The sequence below is a fragment of the Electrophorus electricus genome, chromosome 17 (assembly GCF_013358815.1).
Source record: "Electrophorus electricus isolate fEleEle1 chromosome 17, fEleEle1.pri, whole genome shotgun sequence".
Lineage (NCBI taxonomy): Eukaryota > Metazoa > Chordata > Actinopteri > Gymnotiformes > Gymnotidae > Electrophorus > Electrophorus electricus.
In genome coordinates this window covers 4,152,178-4,178,159 of record NC_049551.1, presented here as the reverse complement: position 1 = coordinate 4,178,159, position 25,982 = coordinate 4,152,178, and the positions used below count along the sequence as shown (strand labels likewise).

Here is a 25,982-nt window from a genome sequence, read left to right as displayed (position 1 = left end):
AGACAGCTATCCACAAAGACTCCACTAGGGAGGAATGACACCGATGGTGAAGAAAGTAGCGGCTATGCTTGCCTGCATACAGCAGTCAACAGGAACTCTTTCCCCAGCTGTGATTACTTCTGGTCCTTTGCTTCTCTTGGTCAGGATTCCGATGTGATGACTATTACGCTGCTTTTTATGACATGCAAGTGTTGTCTGCATCCGGCTGTAGCCATGAACAGTCGAGTTCATTTCCTAAATACTTTCTTCTACATATCCCAAATAGAGAATAGCTTACCTCAGTTCCTGTATCAAGTAAACCACTGCAATTAACTCCATAAACTCTGAGTAAACCCTGAGTAACAGTGCTAGTACTATATTCTGATATATTACACTATCATTCACCCTAGAGCATATTGAATTTTAAATGAAATTAATGATTTTACGGTGGAATGTTACGGTAGAGTGTGTAGCTATGTTGCTACACACTCCTTTAATTTTAAGAGGAGGAGTTTGTATATTTAAGATTACTGGTTTAAAACTTTTTGTTATCCCATTTAGCATGGTTGCATAATAAGTTCCTGAACAAGAAGGAAAAATATTTAAAGTTGATTCTAGATGTGTCATTTCCATTTGGATTCTGTTGCTGTTGTCATTGAGCAACAACTTGATCTGCAAAATGAGAAGCATGACACCCTACGGACTTGCAGTCCTTATGCATGTGTGCATTTATGGACTACAGGATTGTGAGTGCATGGTTTGGGTCATATTGTGACATGGACAGTAGAGAGGAAGCGAGAGGTGAGGTCTAGACAAAGTGCTCTTTATTTTCCATTAAAACAACAAAAAAACCCACTGCTGAAACAAAAAGAGAAAAAAAACCTCCGTAGTCCGCTAATGTGCAGCGCTATTTTCCGGGACCTGTGGGTTTAAATAAAGACAAAAGAAAACAAGGAACAGGTGGATATAATTAATAGGTGGGTGATTAGGAGCCAGGCAGGTATGTGGTGCGATCCCTAACACAAGTGGGTGTGTCCAAACCCCCCCCCCGAAGTCCCCGCCAGCCTCCCAGAGCATGGCCGGCCCGACTGACGCAAAGCTGGCTTCAGTGGATGTTCTACGTGGAAGGAGGCGTTGAGGTCACGGTCTAATATCTGGGAGGCCGTTATCCAGCTACACTCCGCCGGGCCGTACCCCTCCCAGTCCACTAGGTATTGCAGCCATTTACCTCTTGGGGTTTCCGTAAATCTCTCATCCGCCTTTCTTTTGTAGATTGAGATCGCCTTGTGTAATGTTGATGCGTCTCCTCCCAGACCTGCTCGCTGCTTTGACACTACTTCTGGTGGGATGTTGGGGGGTTCCAGGGGCAGAGCGGTGGTTGATACCCTAGAACACATTCAAAAGGGGTTAGACCTGTCCCTGCATGGCGCAGAGAATTCTGTGCGTACTCCACCCAGGAGAGATACGTACTCCAGGTCTCGGGATGGCGCTGACTCTACAAATGCAGGAATGTACCTAGATCCTCATTCACTCTTTCCACCTGACCGTTAGCCTGGGGGTGGTAACCAGACGTAAGGCTGACCGTGATGTTAAGTTTCCCAAGCAATTCTGTCCATACCCTTGACATAAACTGAGGCCCCCTGTCCAAAACGATGTCCTCTGGTAAACCAAACTGCCTGAATATATGGTGGAAAAGTAGGTCCACTGTCTCCCATGCAGTAGGTACACCTGCCAAAGGAATAAACCACACCATCTTAGAGAATCTGTCCACTATTTCTAGAATGACCATCTTACCTTCGGAGACAGGCAGGTCGGTAATGAATTCCACTGCAATGTCAGACCATGGACGCAGAGGAGTGGTTAGGGGAAGCAGCTTACCTGCAGGTGGGGTGCGCAGCATCCTGCTGCGAGCACAGTCTGTGCACAAAGCCACATACCTCATCACATCTGCATTCATGGCAGGCCACCAGTAGTGAGGGTTTTAGTAATTGTGCCAAGCGCATAGACCCCGGATGGCCCGTTCCCACTGAGGTGTGTGCCCATGTGATAAGGGCTCTATGATGTCTGGGTGGCACATAGAGTCAGTTGAGTGGACAGCGTGCATAGGGATTGGCTGCCTTTATCTGTCAATCAAGATCCCGCCTTAGCGATGCCAAGAAGCAAGATGGGAGAAAACAGGCTCCAGGCTGGTCAACTGGGCTTCAGCATTGTGTTGCCAGGAAAGCAAGTTTGCCCTTACATTCTTCTCTCCCAGTCTATAGGTGATGGGGAAAATAAACCTTGAAAAGAAGAGCGACCAAAGGGCTTGCCTTGGTAGGCTGGAGGTACTCCAGGTTTTTGTGGTCGGTGATTACCGTGAAGGGGTGTCGCACTCCCTCCAGCCAATGTCTCCGTTCCTCGAACATGAGTTTCATTGCCAGGAGTTCTCGATCCACTACCCGTAATTCCTTTCTGATGGACTTAGCTTTTGGGAAAAGTAGGCTATGGGCTTCAGCCTTCCTGACTCTCCCTTGTATTGGGATAACACAGCACCTACTCCCACATCCAACATGTCTACTTCCACCACAAAAGGCTTCCCTGGGTCCGGTTGCTGCAACATCGGAGCAGTAGCGAAGGCGGTTTTAAGATCCTCAAAAGACCTCTCCGCCTCAGTAGTCCATTTTATCTGTTTAGTCTATCCCCGAAGAAGATCTGTGAGGGGCCTAGCCAAAGTGCTGAAGGACTTGATAAACCGCCTATAAAAATGTGCGAAGCCCAGGAAATGCTGTAATTCCTTGCACATTTGCGGTCTTGGCCAGCCCATTACTGCCTCCACCTTGCATGGTTGCATGTGTACATTGCCCTCCTGGATGATGTAACCTAGAAAATTCACCTCTCTGTGGTGGAACTCGCATTTGGCTAGACCGTATGGCAGGACTAAATACTCATAATGCCCTGAGGACGTACTGAAGGCTGTCCACTCGTCGCGTAGGTCTAATTTGGTCAAATACCTGTCTCCCCTTAACTGCTCAAGTCCCCAGGGTCTCAAGCCCCTGTCCTTTTTTGACAAAAAAGACACTGGCAGAGGCAGGAGAAGTTGAGGGAAGAATATACCTTTGCTTCAGTGCCTCCTTAATGTCCCATTGTCCGCTCCTCCTCCCGCGAGAGGGTAGATTCTACACCTGGGATGGATGGCTCCCTCCTTGAGTGTGATGGCACAATCCCAGTCACGATGGGAACGGAAGCTGTGTAGCCTTAGTGGGACTGAACGCCTGAGCCAGGTCTCTGTATTCCCTTGGAATGTTGGTGTTTGTCAGCGTCTGGGGTCTTTACTGACGTTGACTGGAGAGGTGCAGCCTGGGTAGGAAGGCATTGCCTGTCGCAGGCGGATGCCCACTCAAGGATGCAATTTTTGGTCCACAGCAGGTCAGGGTTGTGCAAACATAACCATGGTAAACCTAAAGTGAGGGGGCGAGAGCGAGGAAAGGAGATAAAAGGAAATGTGCTCAACATGCTCCCCATTTGTTTCGAGGAGGACACGAGGAGTGACATGAGTAATGTAGCCCGAACCCACAGGTCGTTCATCAAGCGCTTGCACTCTTAAAGGAGAGGGCAGGGAGAAGGCTTTTATTCCCAACTTCCCTGCGAAGCACCAGTCCATCACATTCCCTGCTGCTCTGGAGTTGACCAGTGCTGCAGCAGAAAGAAGTCGACCCTTGTGCAATACCTTGACTGGTACCTTGAATATCAAGAGAGCCGGGGAGCAACTCACTGCATCGCTGCATTTCCTCCGCTCCTCTGGTCTTCCATGTACCCCAGCCCCAGCCAGTTGCATAGGTTCCTTTGGGGCTTTGGCTTGTCCCGTCACCGGGGTTCCCTCCCAATGTGGCAACCCTTGGTGGAGGTGACGATGCCGCTCCTGTAGGAGGCGGTCATAGATGATTGCAAGATGAATGACCTTGTTCAGCATCCAATTCTGCAGTCCAATTGTCCATGCAGCTTGGCCCTCAGGCCGCCTAGAAATGCATCCACCAAGGCTGATTCGTTCCAGCAGGATCCTGCTGCGAGCGTCCAGAACTCCATTGCGTAATCTGAGGTGGGCTGTAGTCCCTGCCTTAAGTGCAGCAGGGCTTGCCCACAGAGTCTCTCCCCTGACGGGGATGATAGAACACAGCTTTTAGTTCTTGGACGAAACCACGAAAGTCATTCATCAACGGGGAAGAACTGACCACTAGAGCAGTTCCCCAGGCACAGGCTTTCCCAGTGAGTCAGGAGATCATGAATGACACCCTGGCGTGGTCAGGCAAATGGGGTTGATACCCCAAAAAAAAGTTCACACTGCACCACGAACCCCTCACAGCCTTCCGGGTCTCCACCGTAAGCTTCTGGGGTGGCAATCAAACACCTTATCCCTTCAGGGACAGCTGGAGTAGTAGGAGAGTTCACTCGATGCTTGAGGCTTATTGTAAGGCGGTTTACGCACTGCCCGAGCTGCTGCACTAATGAGCGAATCTCTCCAATCTCTTGTTTCTGCTGTTCCAGTGCCACCATCAGTAAGCAGTAAGCAGGTGAGCAGTAAGCAGGTGAGCCCAGTCAGGACTACTCACCTCGCTTCCAGTTGGCTGCACAGTCTATGACGTGGACGGCAGAGAGGAATCGAGAGGCGAGGTCGAGCCAAAGTGCTCTTTATTTTCCATTAAAGCAACGAAAAAACTGATGAAAAAAAAAGAATAAACCATCTGGTTCTCCAAGTAGTGGGTTTAGATAAAGACGAAAGAAAACAAGGAACAGGTGGATATAATTAATAGGTGGGTGATTGGGAGCGAGGCAGGTATGTGGTGCGATCCCTAACACGAGTGGGCGTGTCCTTCCTGCTGGATGCCTGGCTAACTGTGACACATATAGATCAGGCAAGTACAGAGTCACCACGCCTAAATGTATGGCATGCAAAGTTTTAACTATTGTTGCTCATTGTGATGAAAATAAAATGTATATTTACGTAAATGTGATGACTATTATTTAAATTATATAATCTTCCATTTATAATGTAATGACAACTATGGTCTGATTCACATTCACATTTACAGTCACAATAGAATTGGTTTTCCATACTAAAACATAACTAAATCATTTAAGTGGGGTGATGTTCATGGAGAAGAGCCTGTTTGTAATTTAAAATGGATTCAAAAATATGGTAGATTTTAAAAATCACACCCTGTGTCTGTTATGTCACTCCACCCACCTTGTCACAGGTGCATTTATTTCTGTTCTCCAAATTAACGAATGCTGATAAATGCACCTGCACCCTACAAAATTAGTCAAATGTGCTGTTGGGCAGCTTTAAGGCCCCAGGGAAGCCACGAGCCTATTGCAAATGACCTTAGATCACAGAAGGCAGCAGTAGAAAAACAACCAGTGCCCAATTACCAAATAGACAGAGTAGGCACCAGCCAATGGGCCCCACACTTTTTAGGGGCCCTGTGGCAGCAAAAAACAAAAAGTATTAGGAGATCATTTGCAATGAGGGCCCCGAGATTACAGCTGCCTAGGTGCCTCTACAGGGTTTAATCCAGCCCTGCTAATAACCAATGTTCAATCTTAAAAAAAAACAAACAAACAATTAAAATGAATTAATTAATTTTAAAAATCCTTCAGCACTGAAGAACACTCTCTAGGATGTAGAACTCTGTCTCAAGATGTCTTAAGAACAGCAAGTCCAGGTCTCAGTTCACTTAAAAGCACATTCAGAAGCTTTGTAGTTTTGTGTACAGATAAGATAGAAATTAACCTGTACCAAAGTGATGAAAAGATTAACATCTATATCAAAAAAGGAAATCATAATCCTTACCTAAACATGTGTCCTGTCACATGGCTTCCCTTAGAAAAGTTTCACCGCTGTCTGATGATGTCGGTGGGTCGCAGACTTAAAGCAGTGATCAGCTTTAACCAGGATTGGCCGCCAATACTAAATATGGCGATTTAGTTTAAGGTTATGTTCATCTGGCCAGTTATTTTTATGGCCCTCAAAAGGGAGAAAACCTTTTATTCTCCAGATAGACCATGTATTGTATCTCAGAGCCAAAACAACAATCTTGTTACTATTTAACATTTATTGCAGAATTCCACAGATGTTTCAAAGTTTTCTGCATAATTAATTTACTCAGAAGTAAATATTCTGGGGTGTGCTTCCCTGTATCAGTGCATCTTTAGCGATCAAAAGCAATTGAATGTCTTTTGTCAGTTTTTTTTTCCTGAAATACTGAATGTGCTTTTTGTTGAATCTGACAGTTGACTGACAGTCCGGAGACATGAACACAACAGTATAAAAGGCACTGGTTTAAAATTATGTTGAAGTTGAAATTGAAGGAAGTTGAACACAATAAAGATTATATTCAAAATCGTGAGGTGTGTACCAAAGAGAAGAACAAAAAAATAGATGAATTTGCTCAAAGATTAAATACACGAATGGGAAATGCCAGCACTTTTCCAGTTTGGCAACGAAGAATTCTGCTGATGTCTAGAGAGAGGGTAGAAACTAGCCACCCATGCAGAAATCCTCTTATTTCAGAAGGTGAAGGCACTAAGTAGTAATGTGGACTCAGTGTTCACAATGGAAGTAATAGAAAACAAGTGTTTTCACCAAATGTTTAAGGCCCATCAAAAATATTATATAAAATGGTTAGAAATGTTTTGTGGTTGTAACGCGGAAGCGGTGGTGAGCGAGGGCGAACACATGTGCGAGGTGCCAACGCCTCGGATGTTACGTGAAACGGAACTAACTAGGGAAACCATAATGAACGTGACAAATAGAATAAAGAAATACTTAGTTTTAATAAACAAACAAACAAACACTGAACAAAATCAAAGAAAGACAGCAATACCAGGTAAACATTAACGGGAATGGCAGCGTAGACGGCAAACACAGAGGGAGACTACAAATGAGATGTAAACAAACAAAATAGGAGCAAGGAGCTAGGTGGAACACGGGTTCTTATCACAAACACAATGAAAGACAGAAACACACTCTAACCAAAACAAAGTGAGACCAAGACCAACGAGAACTAACCAACAACCAGGAGAGACATATTATCAAACACATATCAATGAAGGCGTGAGAAGAAACGAAAGCTAACCAGAAGTGAGGAGAAACAATAACTGACAAACAAGATACATAGGGACGGGGTTTTTATAAGACTATAATCAGGGATAAATTAGAAACAGCTGGAGACAAAGGAGAGGAGACAGGGAACCATAGAGAATGACGAAAACCTGGAAGTTACTAGGTTGCCTGGGAAACGGGGAATGCTCTGGGCGTGACAGTACCCCCCCCCTTTAATGCGCAACTCCAGAAGCATGGAACCAACCCAAGAGGAGGGGCCAGAAAAGGAACCAGAAGCCAGGACAAAATGAGGGACAGATGAAGGACCAACACCAGCAGTAGACACGGGGCAGAGACAAAGCGAGGGGCAGACACAGGAGTAGGGAGGAATCCAGAGGCAAGACTATAAGCAGGTTTCAAGCCGAAATTAGAGGCACACACAGGACTCTGGACCAAACCCTGGACAGGAACATGGGTCGTGACAAGTGGGGGAATAGGGGCCAGACTGGGAAAAAGAGTGGAACTGGAGACGGGCTCTTAGACACGAGAGGAAAGGAGAGGAGAACTGCTGGTGTGGGGAATAGCAGTGGGACTGGGTACCAGGGCAGAGGCAAAGACAGAAGAAATAGCGTGAACTACGACTGCCATGAGCACAGGAACAGGCAGCGTAAACAGGTACAGACACTTGGACAGGCACGAGAATAAACGCAGGAAAAACCGGAACTGGGGACACAGACGAAGGAGTCCCTGGGGTGGACCCAGCAGTCTCATGGAGCAGAGGAGTCCTAGGTGTCTCTGGGAGTCCACCTGTAGCAGCCTCCTCAGGCACAGGAGAGTCAATAGTGGCAGCAGTGGCCATCAGCGGGTCCGGGGGGACCAGAGGTATGGCTATGGCATTCGGTGGCTGTGGGTCTGGGGAGTCCAGAGGCGTGGAGGTGGCCATCAGCGGTGGCAGCGGGTCCGGAGGCGCGGCGGAGACACGTCCGGAGACGCGTCCGGAGGCGCGTCCAGGAGCGCAGCAGTCAGCGATGGATCCTTTGGCGGGGCTGCGGTGACTGGCGACGGGTCCAGGAGCGCAGCAGTTACCGGGAGATCCAGGAGTGTGGCTCCGGCCACCAGAGACAGGTCCAGGAGCGCAGCAGTCACCGGTGGGTCCTTGGGTGCGACTGTCGTGGCCAGGGGCATTCAGCGGCAGCTGTTCTGGAGGCGTAGCAGTCACTGGCGGCTCCACGGGTGTGACCGCGGCGGCCGGTGGAGGGACCAGGGACGTGTCCAGAGGCGTGGCTGTGCTGGTTAGCGGCACAGCAGTGAGGTCCGGGGGCGCACCTACAGGCATAATCTTAACATAGGACACAGGAGCAGGCTGAGAGACCTCTTCAGCAGCGAGAACAGGCCGGGCGGCATCACTCTCGACTGGAACAGGATCAGGCTGGGCGGCGTCTCTCGCGCTGTGGACTGGAACAGGCTCAAGATCGGGATGGGCAGCGTCTCTCGCGCCGGGAACAGGCTCAGGATCAAGACGGGTGGTGTCTCTCGCGCCGGGAACAGACTCAGGACGGATGGCATTTCTCACGTTGGGAACGGGAACTGGATCAGGCTTGGCGGCGTCTCTCGCGTTGGAGGCAGGGACCGGATCAGGATTGGCGGCGTCTTTCATGCCAGAGGCAGGCACTGGCTGGGCAGCTGTGGTAATGGGTAAGGGGGTACTACTGAACTGGTCGGTGCTTCTAGATGATTTTCGGGGTCTTGATCCTAAAAATCTAGCCCTTAACATTTCAAAAAATCCCTCTAACGTCCTTATCTCCTCCTATCTCTGAGCCCTAAGAATGTATACCCACTGTAAGGCCTTTCCTTCTAAATACTGGTACAAAAAGCGAACCTTAAGACAGTCAGGAGGATCGGGGCAGATGAGGTACTTGAAGTACAGCCAGCTCTGTAATATAAATCCCTCCATGGAACCCTCTCCATTGAATTCCCCCGGGGGACATATAGTGGAGGCGTGAAACCAAGACTTACCAGTCTTCAGGCGATCTATTAAGTCCAAATAAAATGGCCTATGGTCCATAGTCCCTACAGACCCATCAAGGCCTACAGCTTGAACGATACTGTCAACTTCAGTAGGACAAGCCTTACGAAGTCCCTCTTGGTCCAGTCCTATGAGTTGTGACTCCTTGACGATAGCATCAGGATACTTGGGAGTGTGGGCACTTACTTGGAGTCTCGATTGCCTTAGCCTCTGATGTTTTCTTGCCCTTGGCAGACTTCTTGGGCTTATGTCGAGAACTCTGTGTCCCCACAGTGCTAGGGGTATTATTCTGCCGGGGGTGGTCCTGCTGAGAGAACTCGTCATCACAGCAATGTGACCATGAACCGGAGAGGAGCGCACTCGCTGTGTTCTTAGTAGGTCGGTTATTCTGTAACGCGCAAGGGGTGGTGAGCGAGGGCGAACGCATGTGCGAGGTGCCAACGCCTCGGATGTTACGTGAAATGGAACTAACGAGGGAAACCATAATGAACGTGACAAATAGAATAAAGAAATACTTAATTTTAAAAAACAAACAAACACTGAACAAAATCAAAGACAGACAGCAATACCGGGTAAACATTAACGGGAATGGCAGCGTAGATGGCAAACACAGAGGGAGAGTACAAATGAGATCTAAACAAACAAAATAGGAGCAAGGCGCTAGGTGTAACATGGGTTCTTATCACAAACACAATGAAAGACAGAAACACACTCTTACCAAAACAAAGTGAGACCAAGAATGCTCCGGTCTGTAAATGTGACAGTGGTAGTTTGGCCTTGTACTTGAGAAACCTTTACAATAGTGTTGTGATAAGGTTTTGCCTAAAAACATTTTTTTTTTTTTGTATGAAGTAGAATGGCAGAGAAGAAAGGTGCATGCAGGACATCCTAAAGAAAACTTTCTGGTCTGATTGCTGCTGCCAGAGGCTCAGGAAGTCTGTGAAGAAACTAGTTCTAGGAGAATCTTTATGTCCCCCTTATCACAATGAAGAAAGGGAATATGTGTCTATATGTTAATAAAAAATGTCCTTCTACACATTCAAAAACCATTTATGTCAGACTTTGGAGACTATGAAGAATTTTGACATTGAATGCTTGTGAGAGTAAAAAGTGTAGTCCTTTCTGTAGGTTTAGCCAGCCACCATATGTCATGTTTTTAATCAGTGAATGAATAATCATACTTCTTGGAACACTTCTGGAAGAATTTGCTTTATGTAATTTTCATTTACATTTAAATTTACAGCATTTAGCAGACTTACAAATCTGCTTTGTCATCTACTCATAAAATGTGTCCTAGCCAATACCATAGTGTAACGAATGCCAGAGTGCCGCAAGGCCTGGTGCAGGACGTACAGACTCTCTCGACGGAGTGAAACATTTAATGACATAAAACATTTAGGACAATAGTGCCACTCACACATAACAGTAACATCGAACATACACACACCTAACACTAATGGCAACATGGACATTAACATTATATGCAGATGCTAACAAACAATGACCAACAGTGAGGGGAGCGCTGACAGAGGTTTAAATAGCCCAACAAGCACTGATGCTTAACCCTGTACAGGTGCGTGTCCTCACGGGGGTGTGGCCACAAACAAGCATAACCCCGCTCCTGCATGCAGCAGACCATACCACGCGACTTGTGGAGGGGGGAGCATCCCATGACACATGGGATAGAGACACTGCTAAAATACAGGAACCAATGCTGATACCTAGACGATATGCCAAATAAGACTAAGTTATATATCAAAACAACAATAAGTACAACATCAAAAGATAACAAACAATATTAAGTAATAAGTGCTAGAGTGTTCAGTTAATCAACAGTAGTATAAAAATTCTATTTGCTGAATTAATGGTCATGTAAATATTCTGTGTTTGAAGACTGCAAGGGACTCTGCTGTCTGGACAACCAGAGGAAGTTTTTTCCACCATCTGGGAGGCAGGACAGAAAGTAATCTTGATGCCTATCTTCCATGAAACTTGAAGCATGGTGTTTCAGGACAAGCCATATTGAGGTCCGAAGTACTTGAGGATGGGGCTTTGGCCGTTGTTATCAGGTAGGGAGGGGCTGGTCTATTTTTGGCTTTGTAGGCAAGCATCTGAGTTTTAGATGTGATCCAGGCAGCTACTGGTAGCCATTGAAGGGATTGTAGCAGTGGAATGACATGTGAGAACACAATATATGATTAAATCCCCTGTAACAGATTGTCTGCAGTCTCATTAAGTATTTTATTTATTTTGAAGAAAAACATTCTCATTTGTGACATAGGTATCATAAATTAGAGTTGTACTTGTAAAATGTATAATTTATATATAGAATAAATTATAGTTCAGCTTCAAAAAATATAATGTTTCAACCCTTTTAACTTTCCTGCCTTCACATGTTTTTACTAATGTTAAAAAAAAAAGAATCCACAGTTCAGACTCTGCAATTTCATGGGTATTGGGTCACCAGGGTAGGAATTCTTGCATCGAACTGTCATGGGTGTAGAACATCCAAAATAGGAAGGAAGCAAAGGCAAGTCTCTAAAGAGTTTAAACAAATGAAACGGAACAAGGAGGTGCACAAAAAGCAACTAAAGAATTCAGTGTAATGTTAAAGACAACCGGACATATGAACACAAAGGGCTTATAAATAATGTAACGACACAGGGCCATAGTATTCGGGCTTGGTGAACGTCTTGTAGTTTAGGTGGTGTGAGCGTCTTCAGTATGTGCGTGCGTCTCTTCCCTTTTTGGCATTTGATGCAAATGTTTTTAATCTCAAACCTAGGTTTATAGGCAACTTAAGTACACCTACCTTATATGTATAATTTACATGCTCAGTTTGCTGCCTCTCCATAGACCAGTAGTCCTTCTCTGACCTCAGAACCTCTGGTGGCGTATAACAATGGCACTAACAGTGGTGTGGTGGTCGGTGGAGAGGAGTGATGCAAGTATGTTGGGCACAGCAATTTGTTTCATTTTGTTTTGTTTTTTTACACACAATAGTGTCATTTCTACACGCGTTTCTAATAAAGCAGCCAATAGATGCATCAACGTTAACCTTGTTAGAGCATTTTCATATTTATCTCAGCTTTGACTTGTGTGTGTTATATCAGAGCAAAAATATCAGAACAGAAACAGTAATCCAATGAAAGAATAACTTACACTGAATCATCTTTAACATGTGCATTTAAAACAACGTAAAATCACACAACAAAGAAAGTAAATTAATTCACTCTAAGCAGAGACATTGAACATAGCTGTTAGTTTCTATGTCCTCCTGTATTGGCCAGATGCCAGAATCTGAGACCGCTCTTGAAGAGTTTAAATAAAATAACACTATTAACAAACTGTGTTGTAAGTGTTTACAAAAATATCTTTAAAAATTAGACAACAATCTTGGACAAAGTTAGCTCATTACTCCTGACAGTGAAATAATAGTGTTAGTGTTTTAGTGTTTTTAAAAACTTAGAATAACCCATATTCAGCTGCTGATCAGATTACGAATAGTACGTACGGAGATAATCGATGACCATAAACGGCTGAGGCTACATCGTGAGAACACGAAAAAGTCTAGGTTATAACTAGGAAACAGCTTACTAAAAAGTACTAAAAAGCTGATTCTGCACTTTAACCCAATAATAATTTCACATCTGTGTGGCAGAGAACAGAACCTAAGCAGCAGAAAAACTGTCATATACTGGCGGAGTGCCCTGTAATTCCTCGCCGGTCGGTGACGAAACTCCTTCCGTCAGGTGCCGCGCGTCTAGTAACGCGGCAGAAACGGACTGAAGTGATAAATGTGTCGACCTCTCTGTACCTTAGACAGGTGACAAGCCGAATCAATCCAGTGGTTTTGGATAGAAATAACTGTACTTTACTGACTAGACTGGTTACGTTAATATGGGGATATGGTTTGGATGGGTCATATTCGTACTTTGAGCACTACAGAGAGTCACAGGAGACCGTGAAGACGAAGCTCGACCATGAGATGTGTCACCCCACTGCTGACTGTACTGGACGTGTCCGTCCTTTTTCTTCTGGTTCAGCTGAGCATAATAGCGGCGAAAGGTAGATACCCGTGTCCATTATGTATACTTACATATTGTTTTAGGACAATTTAAAGTGGGTGGAGAAATTGTCCATTCTATTTCACAACCAAGATTATTCGGACATTAGGTTCCACTGCGTGTTCAAAGAAGGCTGTATCTAATTTTGCTATACGCGATTCACAGATGCAGTTTATTTGTTCAGTTACTAATTAGTCAAGAACAATGAATTCTTCTTACATGTAAGATTTTAGCAGTTCTAGGAAATAATTAGTTCAGGTCTTTGTTTCGGGTAAAAGGTTCGTGGTACGAAAATAGACCTACTTTTAGTCATATAGCCGATATTTAGTGGAGCGTGGTTTTAAGTTTACAATTTGACTTTTGACCCGGCACGCAAAGCACAGGACATTCTGTTCCTGTAAACATGTCTTATTGGGGTGGGGGGGGGGGGGGGGGGGGGAAGAAAGAAAAATTATGTTGTGTAATGATGTGTGTAACTTACTGTGGCCAGCCTTTGATCGAACAGTCAGATATTTATTAAAGGTAGTAAACTGTGTTGGTATTGAGTTGCCCTGCTGATGGGTGTGCATATACTGCCAATGGCCAGGGGGAGAATTTATAGAGTCCGGCTCATTAGTCACTGGAGAGGTAAAGTTGCGTAAAATTAAAATTACGGTCCAACTCTAGTTATTAAAGAGTCCAACCCTTATTGTCATTGCTCGGATTTTAAGGGTCCAAACACATAGTGCTGGACCCGTATCGAAATTGCTTGTTTTTTGCTTCTTATTATCACGACGCAAAACAACAACAACAACAACAATAATAATAATAATAATAATATTATTATTGTGCTCGCTTGAATGTTTTCTTCTTATTAAGGGTACAGGCACGTAGTACTGGACTCTTCTTGGAATTCTTATTTTCCTGTGCACATCCACATCATTCTGCGCGAACCGTTAGGCCTAAAGACATGAACCCTGGTCAGGAGATACCAGGTCCTTTCACCACTCCGGCGAGCAAGATAAGAGTGAGCGGCCTGAAGGTGTTGCTAAAGGACAGCATTAAACGTTCTTGCGCTTATCTATTGAACCGTACATCGTACACTCCAAATTCTTCGCTTCTGATCAATTCTGTTAGGCTCCTTCTATTCATTTGGTTCATGAGGGGTTTTTTTTGGGGGGGGGGGGGTTGTTTGTTTGTTTGTATGTTTTGCTAATTAACAAAATATGCAAAACTTTTCTTTGTATACTCCTCCTTCAGTCTTTGTCCGATTGGCATGAAATTGGTGTCAAATCCTTGGCAAGAGTAGGATCTTTAAATGGCAAAACGTTTAAAACATATTGACATTTCCAAACAGTATGGCTGTCACATGTCAATCAACTGGGGCAGAGCTTTGTTTACATAAACAGCTGTAACTATTGAACGGAATAATTAAAAAAAAATCATGGAATCTGAAAGAATTCCATCACTATTAATTTGGAAGTAGCTGACCAAATTTGGTGCAGTATATAGATGGTATACCTTGCAAATACTTGTTTCTAAAGAACCACTAATCAATAACTGAAAAAAAAACATGTCCACCATTAGCCAATCATATATCATCAGGCATTTGATGGTCTTAAGATTGACCAATCCACACTTAACACTGAACAATTCACAGGACTTATGTGAAAGCATATCTCAAATGGTTTGACATAGGAACAGGCAATTGGACTCAAATCATGCAACAAAGAGAGTCTGGAAACCTTTACAAATGTTTACAGGAATCTTACCAGTTTTTGGTTGTTTTTTTTGTTGGATTTTATATATATATATATAATTTTCATAAATATATATAAAAATTCCTTCGGCTTTGCTTCTTATGCTGATTGAAACATGGACTTTTGCATAATCCTCACAAATTTGGTATCAAAATGTTTGTGAGACACTGAAACTTAAGAATCATCAAAACATGTTGATATTTATACACACTATGCCCTCCACATCTCAGTGAATGTTTACATGATGTGCATATTAAGTCTTTGCAGCTGTTATTCAAGAATTCACTGAGTAATTCTTATGCAACTTGAGAAGAATTCCACTATGGACTTTGAGGTAGGATGCCAGTTTTAGTGCATTTAGTGCATTTTTTCCAATAGGGGATGCTATAGTCATGTCAAGTCAAATTTATTTATATAGCGTTTTTTGTTTTGTTTTTTTGTTTGTTTTTTACAACAGCAAATGTCACAAAGGAGCATTACAGATGTCACATGTCCAGGTCCCCAGTGCGCAAGACAAAGGTGACAGTGGCAAGGAAAATATTCATAAGGAAAATATCCATGAGGAAGAAACCTTGAGAGAAACCAAGACTCAAGGGGAGTTGCCCATCCTCCCCTTTTGAAACCAGAAACAAAATAATCAATAAAGAACAAAATAGGTAATAAGAACAATTCATCAATAGAGGTCTATTCTGGGATCCTAAAAGTCCCAGAATGGGCTCAGGGAGTGTGAGAGTGTAAGCTATAACATATAATAAGGTATTTGAAATCGAAGAAATCAGTCAATGCCATTGTGTTAAAACTAGAACTATGAAAGATACATGCTGTGAATACATGCTAAATCTGCTTTGAGTCTCTGGGAAGTGCTGTGTGCCTCAGTCTTGTGTCAAATATGAATCGTGAACTGGCATTAATGTGGTGCTATCAGGTCAACAGCAGATGTGCAAGTGTGTGCAGAGTGGTGCTTGAACCCTTTCATTGCCACTTGTTTCTATACTTATTATTATTATTATTATTATTATTATTATTACTATTAACACATGATTATTTTATGATCAACTACATGACTCAAAGTAGTCCTAGGGATGTTCAAAAAGCAGAAATGGAATAATTTAAAACACATTGGATTGCAAAGAAAAATATTTTATTGAATAATCAGCATTTGTGTATAGTTAATTAAATTTATAAAGGTTTGGCTTGTAAATATTATGATAAACACACAGCAAACATATTTTAATAATCATATTTGGCATTTGATAGCACCTTTATATTGTATGGATTTATGGAATTGCAGTGTTTTTATTACTGATGTATTATTCTCCAGAGGAACAATGGAACAATATGACTGCAGTGGCTCAAGGAAACACATCTATCATAGCTGCTGCAGGCACCCTATGTTCTTTTTAAAGTAGTGGGTTTTCAGATGACTTAAAATTAGGTATGCAGGTGAGAAAATAATATTTCCTACTGCAATTCCACTCGAATTCTAGAAGAAGAAGAAGAAGAAGAAAAAATTAAATTAGAAGCTTGAAGCTGCTCTTTTTGAACCCAAATGAATTTGTGTTCTTTTACAAGCACTTTGCACATTCCTCAGATGATGCCAAATGAGAGGAAAGGAAACAAGATGAGAAACAAGAATGAGACAGAGAAAGAAAGGAAGGATCTGGTAGTTGTTCCAAGGCTACAGATGTTGCGTCCATGCCAGTGGCAGAAGTTGGTGTTACCTCTTCTTGATCTAGAGGGCTCATAAATGAAGCACAGACAGTGTCACGTGCATGTACTGACTGTGCAACTGTAGTTCTGTGTTAATGTCTGGGAAAAGTGACAGTTACTGGATTTTGACTGCAATTGCTTATCAAATAAGCATCTGCCCTTCGGAGTGTGTGTATCATTACACTGCTTCTGAATCAACCTTTGAACCCTCTCATGCCTCACTGTCAGCTTAGCAGACTTTGCAGAGCATCATCATTTTTGTATCATTTCCGTGTCAGTGATCCTGTGTCAACACATTTGCTAGTACAGAATGGATGTATGTCTAGCAGCATATCTCAGTATCTTCTCTGAAGACTGCATCCTATGTCTTACTGTTTCTCATGAAATCTTTTTCTGTAAGATCATTTGCACTGGAAGGGAAAGAGATGTGGCCTAATTAAACATACAAAAACTGAGTAGGATCTAATGCATAATTGTAAAACACAAAAATATGGTGTAAAAGTGGAGTGTAATGTTCAACGTGAATCATTAGATAGAACAGAACAACAGAATACGGTTGGATACTATAGGTCAGAACGTATGTAGTCAGTAAGGTTAGCACACTAGCACAACAATGCAAAGATTTCCAGTTTGAGCAAAAGTCATTACAACCTTTATATAGTCCCAAACACAATATATATATATAGGTGTGTGTATGTGTGTGTGAGTGTGTGTGCTAAAGGTTAGAAAACCTGTTCCTGTGATGTACCTGTGTAAAGAAGTAATGGCTGAAGGACAATTTTTCTGGCTCACCTAACTATATCTCCAACTGTTCCTCCTGTAGCATTAAATGTTCAGGACCATGAAGTTACATTTTTTATGCATGCTCAAGGTCTACAACTGAAAAGGCAAAAATACAAAATATCATCTTTTATGTACGCAACTTCTGATGTTTCAGTTTTATATGTTCTGTGGCTGTAAACCTTTCACCTTCATTTTTTAATACAAAGGTTTTTGGGGTTTTTTAAATTACAAATTACAGTGAGCCTCTTAAATCAGAAATTCTATTTCTCTATGCTGAGAAATTATTTCTAATGAACACCAATGTTTAATAAGTGGGAAGTAATCTATTCCTTCATAGTGGGTCAGGAACAAACTATGGACATAGATTTACCTGTTTTCCTTGAAGAGACTCTTTCACTGACTGAAAGCTGAGTCCTATTTTAATGTGTGCATTAAAAATGCACTACATTGTAGTTGACATTAGCTAGCAAACAGTGAATGATACTAGGAACCTTGGAGGATATGCAGGCATTGGCTATCCCACCTCTGCATTATGTTGGAACAAATACAGAGACTAGAGGTAAGTAAGCTAAAATTTGTCATGTCATCTAGGAGAGGGCGCTTGTTCGAAATATTCTAATATGTGAAACGAGTGAGTTTTGAGGTTATACAGTTACTGGCAGGGCTGGCAGGCCTAAATTCAGCATTGGATGTTTTTTGGACCTTAAACCTTACAGTTTAATTTTAAAAAGTAACAAATAACCAAATGTCCATACATGTACCTTAGCTTTATCTATCTAGCTATAAAATTAAAAATGATATGTTACAGAAATCAGGGAGAAATCGACGGCTGTTAGAGTTGCTGCATATTTTTGAACAATTTTTTGAACATTTTGAACACACACACACGTGAGCACATCAAAATTGTTGTAACTTGGAGAAGTGATTTTAACTAGCAGTTCTTAGTTGTGTAATTACGTCTTGTTATTCATTAATGCTTGTGAAGTATTCTTAGGTCTAATTGTGATATTTAATGTTTTCAGGATTTGTAATTGTTTTCGTTACCCATCCTTTGGTTTTATCATCATATTTAAGATAAACTCTGATTCTTTGAGTGCTGCTTGTCTTGATAAGGACAAGGGCAATGTGTAACGGGAAGCGGTGAGGAGGCGGACGCATGTGCGGAGAAGAGCGAGATTTATTAGGAGCAAATCCAGAGTCAGAGTCGTTGTAGTAGTCCAGAGTCACAGATCCAACAGAGATCACAGGGATACATGATTAACATACTAAGGCAAACAAGGGAAGCAGCCTCTAACAGAGGTTAAGAAACACAAAGGCTAAGATAACAAAACAAGCTAACAAACGAAGGCTTTGAAACACAGACGGGCTTTCAAACTCCCACCAAACACATAAACGCAAGCATTCAAATAAACAATGAACAGCCAAGACACGGGGCACACAACAGGGTTTAAATATATTCACTTAACAAGACTAGAAACAAGGGACAGGTGTGTATAATCAAACGATGGGTGGAGAAAATGAAACTATGGCGTGGAACTGAAATAAACATGACGGGGAGAGCATGGAGCGTGGGAGCTAGGAGGACTAACCGAGACACAAGGTTTTTTTTATTTTCTCACACACCTTTCCAGCTCCATTTTCAGACTTTTTACATGTACCCTTAATGTTTTTATATATATATATATATATATATATATATATATATATATATATATATATATATATATATATATATAAAATTTATATATATATATATATATATATAAAATTTATTTGTTATTTTTTTTAATTGGTTCTTGCTGTTACATTTTATCCTAGGGATGGAAACGTTTCCATGGCCATGCACTGAAAATACAGTGGGCCACTGTGTTCTCCAGTATTTGAATGCTTAAATCAGATTCTCATGTTTCAATTAATTTTTCACTCTCTCAGTGGCCAACACACATAGTGGCCCATCGGGAATTGTCCCGTCCTCTCAATGGCCAATCTAGATAACCTAACATGCAGTGAGTGAAATATATGTATATGCTGTGTTTGTTTGCAAATAGCCTCAAGGCTACACAATTTGACATAAGAGTATTATGTCTCAGAGTCATATGATATGAAGCATATATCTTTTGGACACTGCATGAATGCATGAATGCAACTACCAGTTGTTGGAATGCTGTTTACAATTTGTATTACAAATACTGTGCAACCAATGGAGGTCCAGCAATACCTACAGAAAAACAAAAAACTGCCGTTTAACAGAGTAAACTGTAAAATGAACACTAAATCGAACACTAAACTAACAGGTATTTATATGTCATTTAGAAACGAGGTTTCTGGATGTCCATGTAGAAGCATTTGAAAAGCCTTTGTCCATATTCAAACTGTCAAGTAAAAGTAATGTGTAAACTAATTTCTTTTTAAATAAAGTACATTTCAAAACAGTTGACCAGTGTTCTACACTCATCAGTTTTGACAGAGACACGTATATGACATCATCAAACGATCAAGCATACACAAAGGATACAGACATGCTGGCTACCCATTATACAGTTCAAAAATGATTTTAAAATGTCAACTTAAAAGCAATAAATGTAGGAGCATATTGAATGTTCAGTAGTAGGCATTTTCACAGTCTAGGTGCAGTAACTGCAAAGACACAATTATCTTTGAGATTCATATGAGACTACGGAACAGCTAGAAGTGACTGAAAAAGTGAGAGGAACAGACGATATAAGGCCCTTTGATCACCGGCCTCCTTTTTCATTTTTTCATCTGAATAATTTATCTTCAGTGGCATATTACTGTGGCCTAACCCACAACAGCTTTTCCAGAGTGTGCCAACTCGCTAAAAAATATTTTAAAGAATTTGCACACCATTTAGAATCTATCACAGACTAATACCACCTCCTTTGGCTCCACCAACTCTGATAACACTTACAGAATTTAAATGACTGACTGGCACATACATGACTCCATTCATTAAGCTGCCATTATTTTAGTTAAATGTAAACACAACCTCAGAGACACAATTGTTACAATCCTACATGGCCCAGCACTACTGTTAACAATCTACCTACTGCTAAACCTATTACAAGGTGACAAGCAGCACTAGCTCCAATAGTACATCATTCTTGGCCCAAAACATTCCATTTAAGGCACTTTCAGGTAAGTGATGACAATGTGAGGTGTATTGTGGGCCAGAAACTGTAGTTGCTATATTTAATCTTAACCCTAGTCCTAACCTTAACCTAGGGCCTGTCCCTCATTGTCTCCAAGTTCACATTCTTTGACTTCTCAGCCTCCACAGCAATGACCATTAGGTCAGACAATCTGTCTGGGTCATTGTGGTTCTCAATCTGTTCTTAATACATTTCAGATCTTAGAAGCTCCTTTCATCACTATAAGAGGTAAGGGGCAGAGTTATAACCGGCTTGTAGAGTACACATATATCAGTAGGCCCTTCTCAACCAGAGACGCTTGCATAATGGCTCAACTTCTGTTGCGTATATATCTCCCTTCTAATAGCTGCAGAGGGAGTTTTGACAAATTAACTGTGTAGGTCAGCAGGGGTAGACTTTTTCCCATTACACCTGACTGTGATGCATTGTATGACAAGATCCGAAGTTGCAAAATAAAAGCTGACCATTATCTCATTCTTCTGTGTGAAATCAGTTTAGTTCTCTCACCGATCTTCCAGCCTCTTTGATCATTTTTTGCTCTCTTTGACTGAAATTCCAGATATATTGTTGAGCCTATCATTTTGCTCTCATTCCATACATCTTCGATTGACTCATCAGATTGCATCATCACCATCTTAGCTCTGCAGTCATCAAACAATGTGGTAGGTGTGCAAATATCCATCTCCTCACTATGTTATATAACAACATCAGAAACAACATCAGGTGTCCAGACAGACCAAAAAGAATCTAGCTGCCTTCACTTCATCTACTTTGCGACACCTTTAATTGCTTCCCAAGCTGCTGACCACGTAATTTGGACTTTTAGCAGACATGTAAGAAGGAATTCCACGTGAATTCTTTATTGTCAATTCAAGATGAGTGTGGAGAACACTCATACCTCGCCACCAGATTAGTAATTCCTATGAAATCACCTCTGTGGAATGTTCAGACTTGTCATGACCTCCAGTTGGTCATCTCAAGCAGGCTAAGGTGGATGGATGTCTGCATCTTCTCTCCCTCGCCTTGCTTTTGATTTTCGTCTGATTGTAAACTGTCTGTCATAAAGTTCTGAATGCTCTGTACAAAAAACAATATGTTGAGTCTATTGAGGCTGAAACAAGATTTGCTGGGGGTTGAAATCTTCCAATATGTTTTAAAAATGTCATCAAAATAAGACCCACTGCTTTTGTATAGCAATTGTATGGTATGATATGATATGATACGATATATGTTATGAAGTTACACTTATATAGCAACTTTCTCAATACCCAAGGATGCTTTACAATCAACACACTACACAATGCTTTGCTAAATTAATTATCAATACAATAAAAAAAACCACTTAAAACAACATCAACAACAACAAAAGGCAATATGTGTCAGGGTTCCTACATTCAGTGGGCATAACAGCTCTGCATGCTTTCTACTGTGTGGGGAGCAAGGACTGAGAAAAAGATGCTCCTCCGAGAATGTGTGCAAAGTGCAGAAATGCATCTTTGTGTAGGGCTGCATTCTCATGAAAAAATAGCCCAGGAACGTTGCTGAGATGCACTCATGCAGCATGCTGTAAAGTAGGACTCAGTTTAGGGCTACGGCTGGGTAACATTATATTGTGTGTGTGGCTCTTCTGAATCTGAAATTATCTTTTGATGGAAATCAAATCCAGCTGTTAGAGGAGAAGGAAAAAAACAAAACAAATAAAAAATAAAAAAACACGTCAAGCTGAGAGAATTCATTTGTAGCTAAAACCAGTTTGTTGTTGTAATGGGAAAGTTGCATGGGAACAATGGAGACATCAATCCAAAGAAGCTAGAATCTACTGTAGTGTCTGCATGGAAGATGACACAAGATGCATCATTTCAAACATTGCGAACACTGCTTTAATAACAGGAAATGGACTAAGGAGGAAAATGTTACAAAATACACACCACAATAACGGTAACGAATTCCATCAACAAACAAACAAAGGGGTCACAGGAAAAAAACTAATACATGCAAAAAACTAATATCACCTTTAAAGATCAACAACATGAATATTTAACCAAATTACACTCGAGGTGCACAACCCTCTGGGAATTCTAGCTGTGTCCTCACTGCATATCTCTCTCAGGGCCAGTGGTGGATGCCACATTGTTTTGTGTATATATTTAAGACTGTTCGTCTTTTTTTACATTATTAAACAAGAAATTCAGTATAGGACTTACTAACATTCTGACATTTTCATAGGCTTAGTTGATTAATTTTAAAAGTGTCCATAATTAATTTTCATCTCTGCATAAATGTATTTAAAATGACAATAGCTCAGTATGGATTTAGCATTGAAGTAAATATATTATTTTTCAAGTAATCTTACTAACCACACTACATTTACCTGATGTGTTTATCCAAAGTGACTTACAATTAGAGCTGAGTACAACTTGAGAAATTGAGGGCTAAGGGCCTTACTCAGGGGCCAAACAGTGGCAACTTGGCAGTGGTGAGGTTGGAACCAGCAACTTTCCAATTACAAGTCAAGTACCTTCACCACTGAGCTACCACACGTTATTCCAAGCTTGCCCCCAAAGACATGGAGCTGCCTTTGAGCATCCTGCCAGATTACTGTCAGACTATATGGGATGTGTACTGTGTGCTCAGTACTCATTCAGGATCAAACCCATTTATTACAGCTTACTAGGTCCCAGCCATTACTGCTGTATTTTGTCCACAGGTGCTTCGAATGTTTTTCCTGGCTGGTATAAGTGTTGAAGTTACTTCTGAGCATAATAATTTAGATTTTTTTCATGTGGTAAACCAGTGCAAACTGAATGTATGTAAGTCTCTGCAGTAGGGAAATTATTACAGCTATTCTAACGGTATTCATTGTTACAGGCGAAGAATATGCAGAAAGAAAGCAAAGGGGAGTCTAAAACTGAAGATTATGATGAAATGAAAATGAAGCTAACGAACAAAAGAAGCCAACGTTCAATGACCAACAGTCACAAGCCACAAAAAGACATAATTAAAGGACATAACATAACAACATCACAGCCCTCAGGGAATATGGTGAATGGAGCACCACGCACACGTCTAAGGGAACTGTAGCAACAATTCAAAACAGGAAGAAATGTACAACAAAAGATGAAAACTTAGAGAAATCCATATTCAATGCTGCTGCCAAATAATAGAGCCTACCAGTAGGGGGCATGCTGCTACAATCGTGTCTATTTTTTAATTTCCACATAAGCATGTAATAATGTGTAAAAACATGTAGGTGAAGAGAGGAGTAAAGAAAACTTGTGCACACTTAACCAATATTTTCCCAATAAATCACAAAGATGGATGTGCCTAAACAGTGAAGCTGCTTGGGGTGAATATTCTTGATAATTGATGAATAGGTTAAGGTTGGAAATTGTGTTTACAAAAGAAAAGATCAGATGTGTGTGGCTGTGTGTTGAATACTTGAAAAAAACATTGTCAGTATCATAGCCTTAGATGTACATCTCATACTATTTATTGTGTTAGGTTTTTTTTTATTGCTTGGTTTGAGTCATTCCAAACCATCAGAGTTAATGGACTTTTTTTTTTTTTTTGCAGAACCTGCTTTGAAACATTCACATAACTTTAGCGAGCTAACCTCTGAAGGACCACCATGTGAGGACTAGGGAGGCTGACAAAATATTCGTAGTCAGACAGCAGTGCCATGCACCCCTTCACTCTCTCGCCTCCTGCAAGTACTTTGGTTTGGGCAGCCTTACTTCAGCTTTCTACCGTTCTCTGCTTCTATCATATGCCCTTTGGTGCTAAAAGCAATAAATGCTCTCTTTCCGCAGCTTCAAAGGGTTGGGAAACAAAGCGGGCGGAGCCCGTTAGCAGCTGTGGGCATCACCCGTTCCAGTAGCCTGCTTTTCCTCACAGACACTGACTCCAGGCATTGTTTACTCTGTGATTTGGCTGCTTATGTAAGTGTCCTGCCTGTCTCAGAGTTGGACGCAAATTCAGGGCACATGGACCTGGTCCTCGTGTATCCCATTCTCATGTATGGGAGGCGGTCGGTACATCTGTGCCTTGGTGGGCAGTGGTTCTGTTTCTAGGTAACTTTGTGCTAGCAAGGGTGTCCACCCTCCTCCTCCACTGGGTGCCAACTTCCTGTGTGCCAACAATCTGCTGGTTGATGTTAAGAACAGATGCCTCGTCAAACCAGAGATTTTTAGCTCACTCCCATGCTCACTGGGCTGCTCTGTCTTTTCCAAATTGTCCAGTGCATTCTGTCTCAGGAAGAATGCACATGCTGAGATGAATGACTTTAATTAAACTTTAATTATGGGTCAACAGAACAGTCCAGGGTCTTAGTACCAGGGAGGTCAGAAACAGAAAAAAAAGCAGAATGCCTGACTAGAAATAGATACTTGGAAAGAAATATAAAATAACAGACTAGGAACTAAAAAGACAAACATTAGTATAAATGGGAATCTAACAAATGTAGTGACTATGACTTGATAAACTAGAAATGGAAAAATAATGAAGGTAGATAACTGACTAATAATTGGCTATAGGAACAAGACAAGCTAACAGGCAACAGGAACAGGACTAACAGGAAAACAGGTGTACAGGCAACAGGGTACATGTTACAAGGCTAACTGGAAAACTAGAGTAGCAGTAGCTCAGTGGTTGAGGTACTTGACTAGTAATCATAAGGTTGCCAGTTTAAGTTGTGTTCAGTCAGATGCGTAAGTTGCTTTTGTGATAAAAGCATCAGCTAAATGCTGTAAATGGAAAACAGGCTAACAGGAAACTAATTAGGAACAGGATACAGGCTGATTGGAACACTTAAAGAAGATACAGGGCTACTGGAATCGGGCATGACTGATGGACAGAAAACATAGACTACAATAAACAAACTAACTGGAAACATAATACAAGACACAGGTGAACATGAAACAGGCTAAGGAAAACAGACAGATGTAGCTTGGACCTAGAGAGAGGGCTAACAGGAAACATTTAGGATATATAGACAGGTGGATAACATAAGGAAATACAGAGGCAAACAGGAAAAAGAAAATGGGATACAGACTGACAGGTAGAAAAGGGCAAACAAAGAGAACAGATCTGTGTACAGAGAAAATGGAAGAATAAAGTAGTAGATAGGCTTAGTACAATGATCACAACAGATAAAGGGGACTATGCAGTGGGGGCGGTGCCAATAGCACATGGCAACCTCTTGCTTCGTTCAGTTGCCCACTCCAATGAACTGCATCTTTGATCATGATAGTAGTTTGATGTTCTACACTTCCATTTTCATCTGGAGAGCTGTCCCTTCTGGGCCATCATGGACAACAAGACTTCTGAGCTGTGGTCTGCTTGCCAGCAATGCAGTTCATCTTTGGAGTTCACCACAGACATCTAGTATGCCAAGAAGAACAACTCTGCCTCTATCCAGTTCAGTGGAGGCTG

At 41.8% G+C, this 25,982-nt stretch overlaps 1 protein-coding gene across 3 annotated transcripts in view; it reads left to right on the top strand.

The window, feature by feature from the left end:
* Nucleotides 1–12,843: 12,843 nt before the first annotated feature.
* Nucleotides 12,844–25,982, top strand: part of rxfp2a (relaxin family peptide receptor 2a) — a 43,152-nt gene continuing 30,013 nt past the window's right edge. For all 3 annotated transcript variants that reach the window (XM_027000891.2, XM_027000890.2, XM_027000889.2), the window contains exon 1: nt 12,844–13,151. In XM_027000891.2, the coding sequence (XP_026856692.2) occupies nt 13,067–13,151 (85 nt within the window). In that variant the 5' untranslated portion in view covers nt 12,844–13,066. The remainder of the gene's footprint in view (nt 13,152–25,982) is intronic.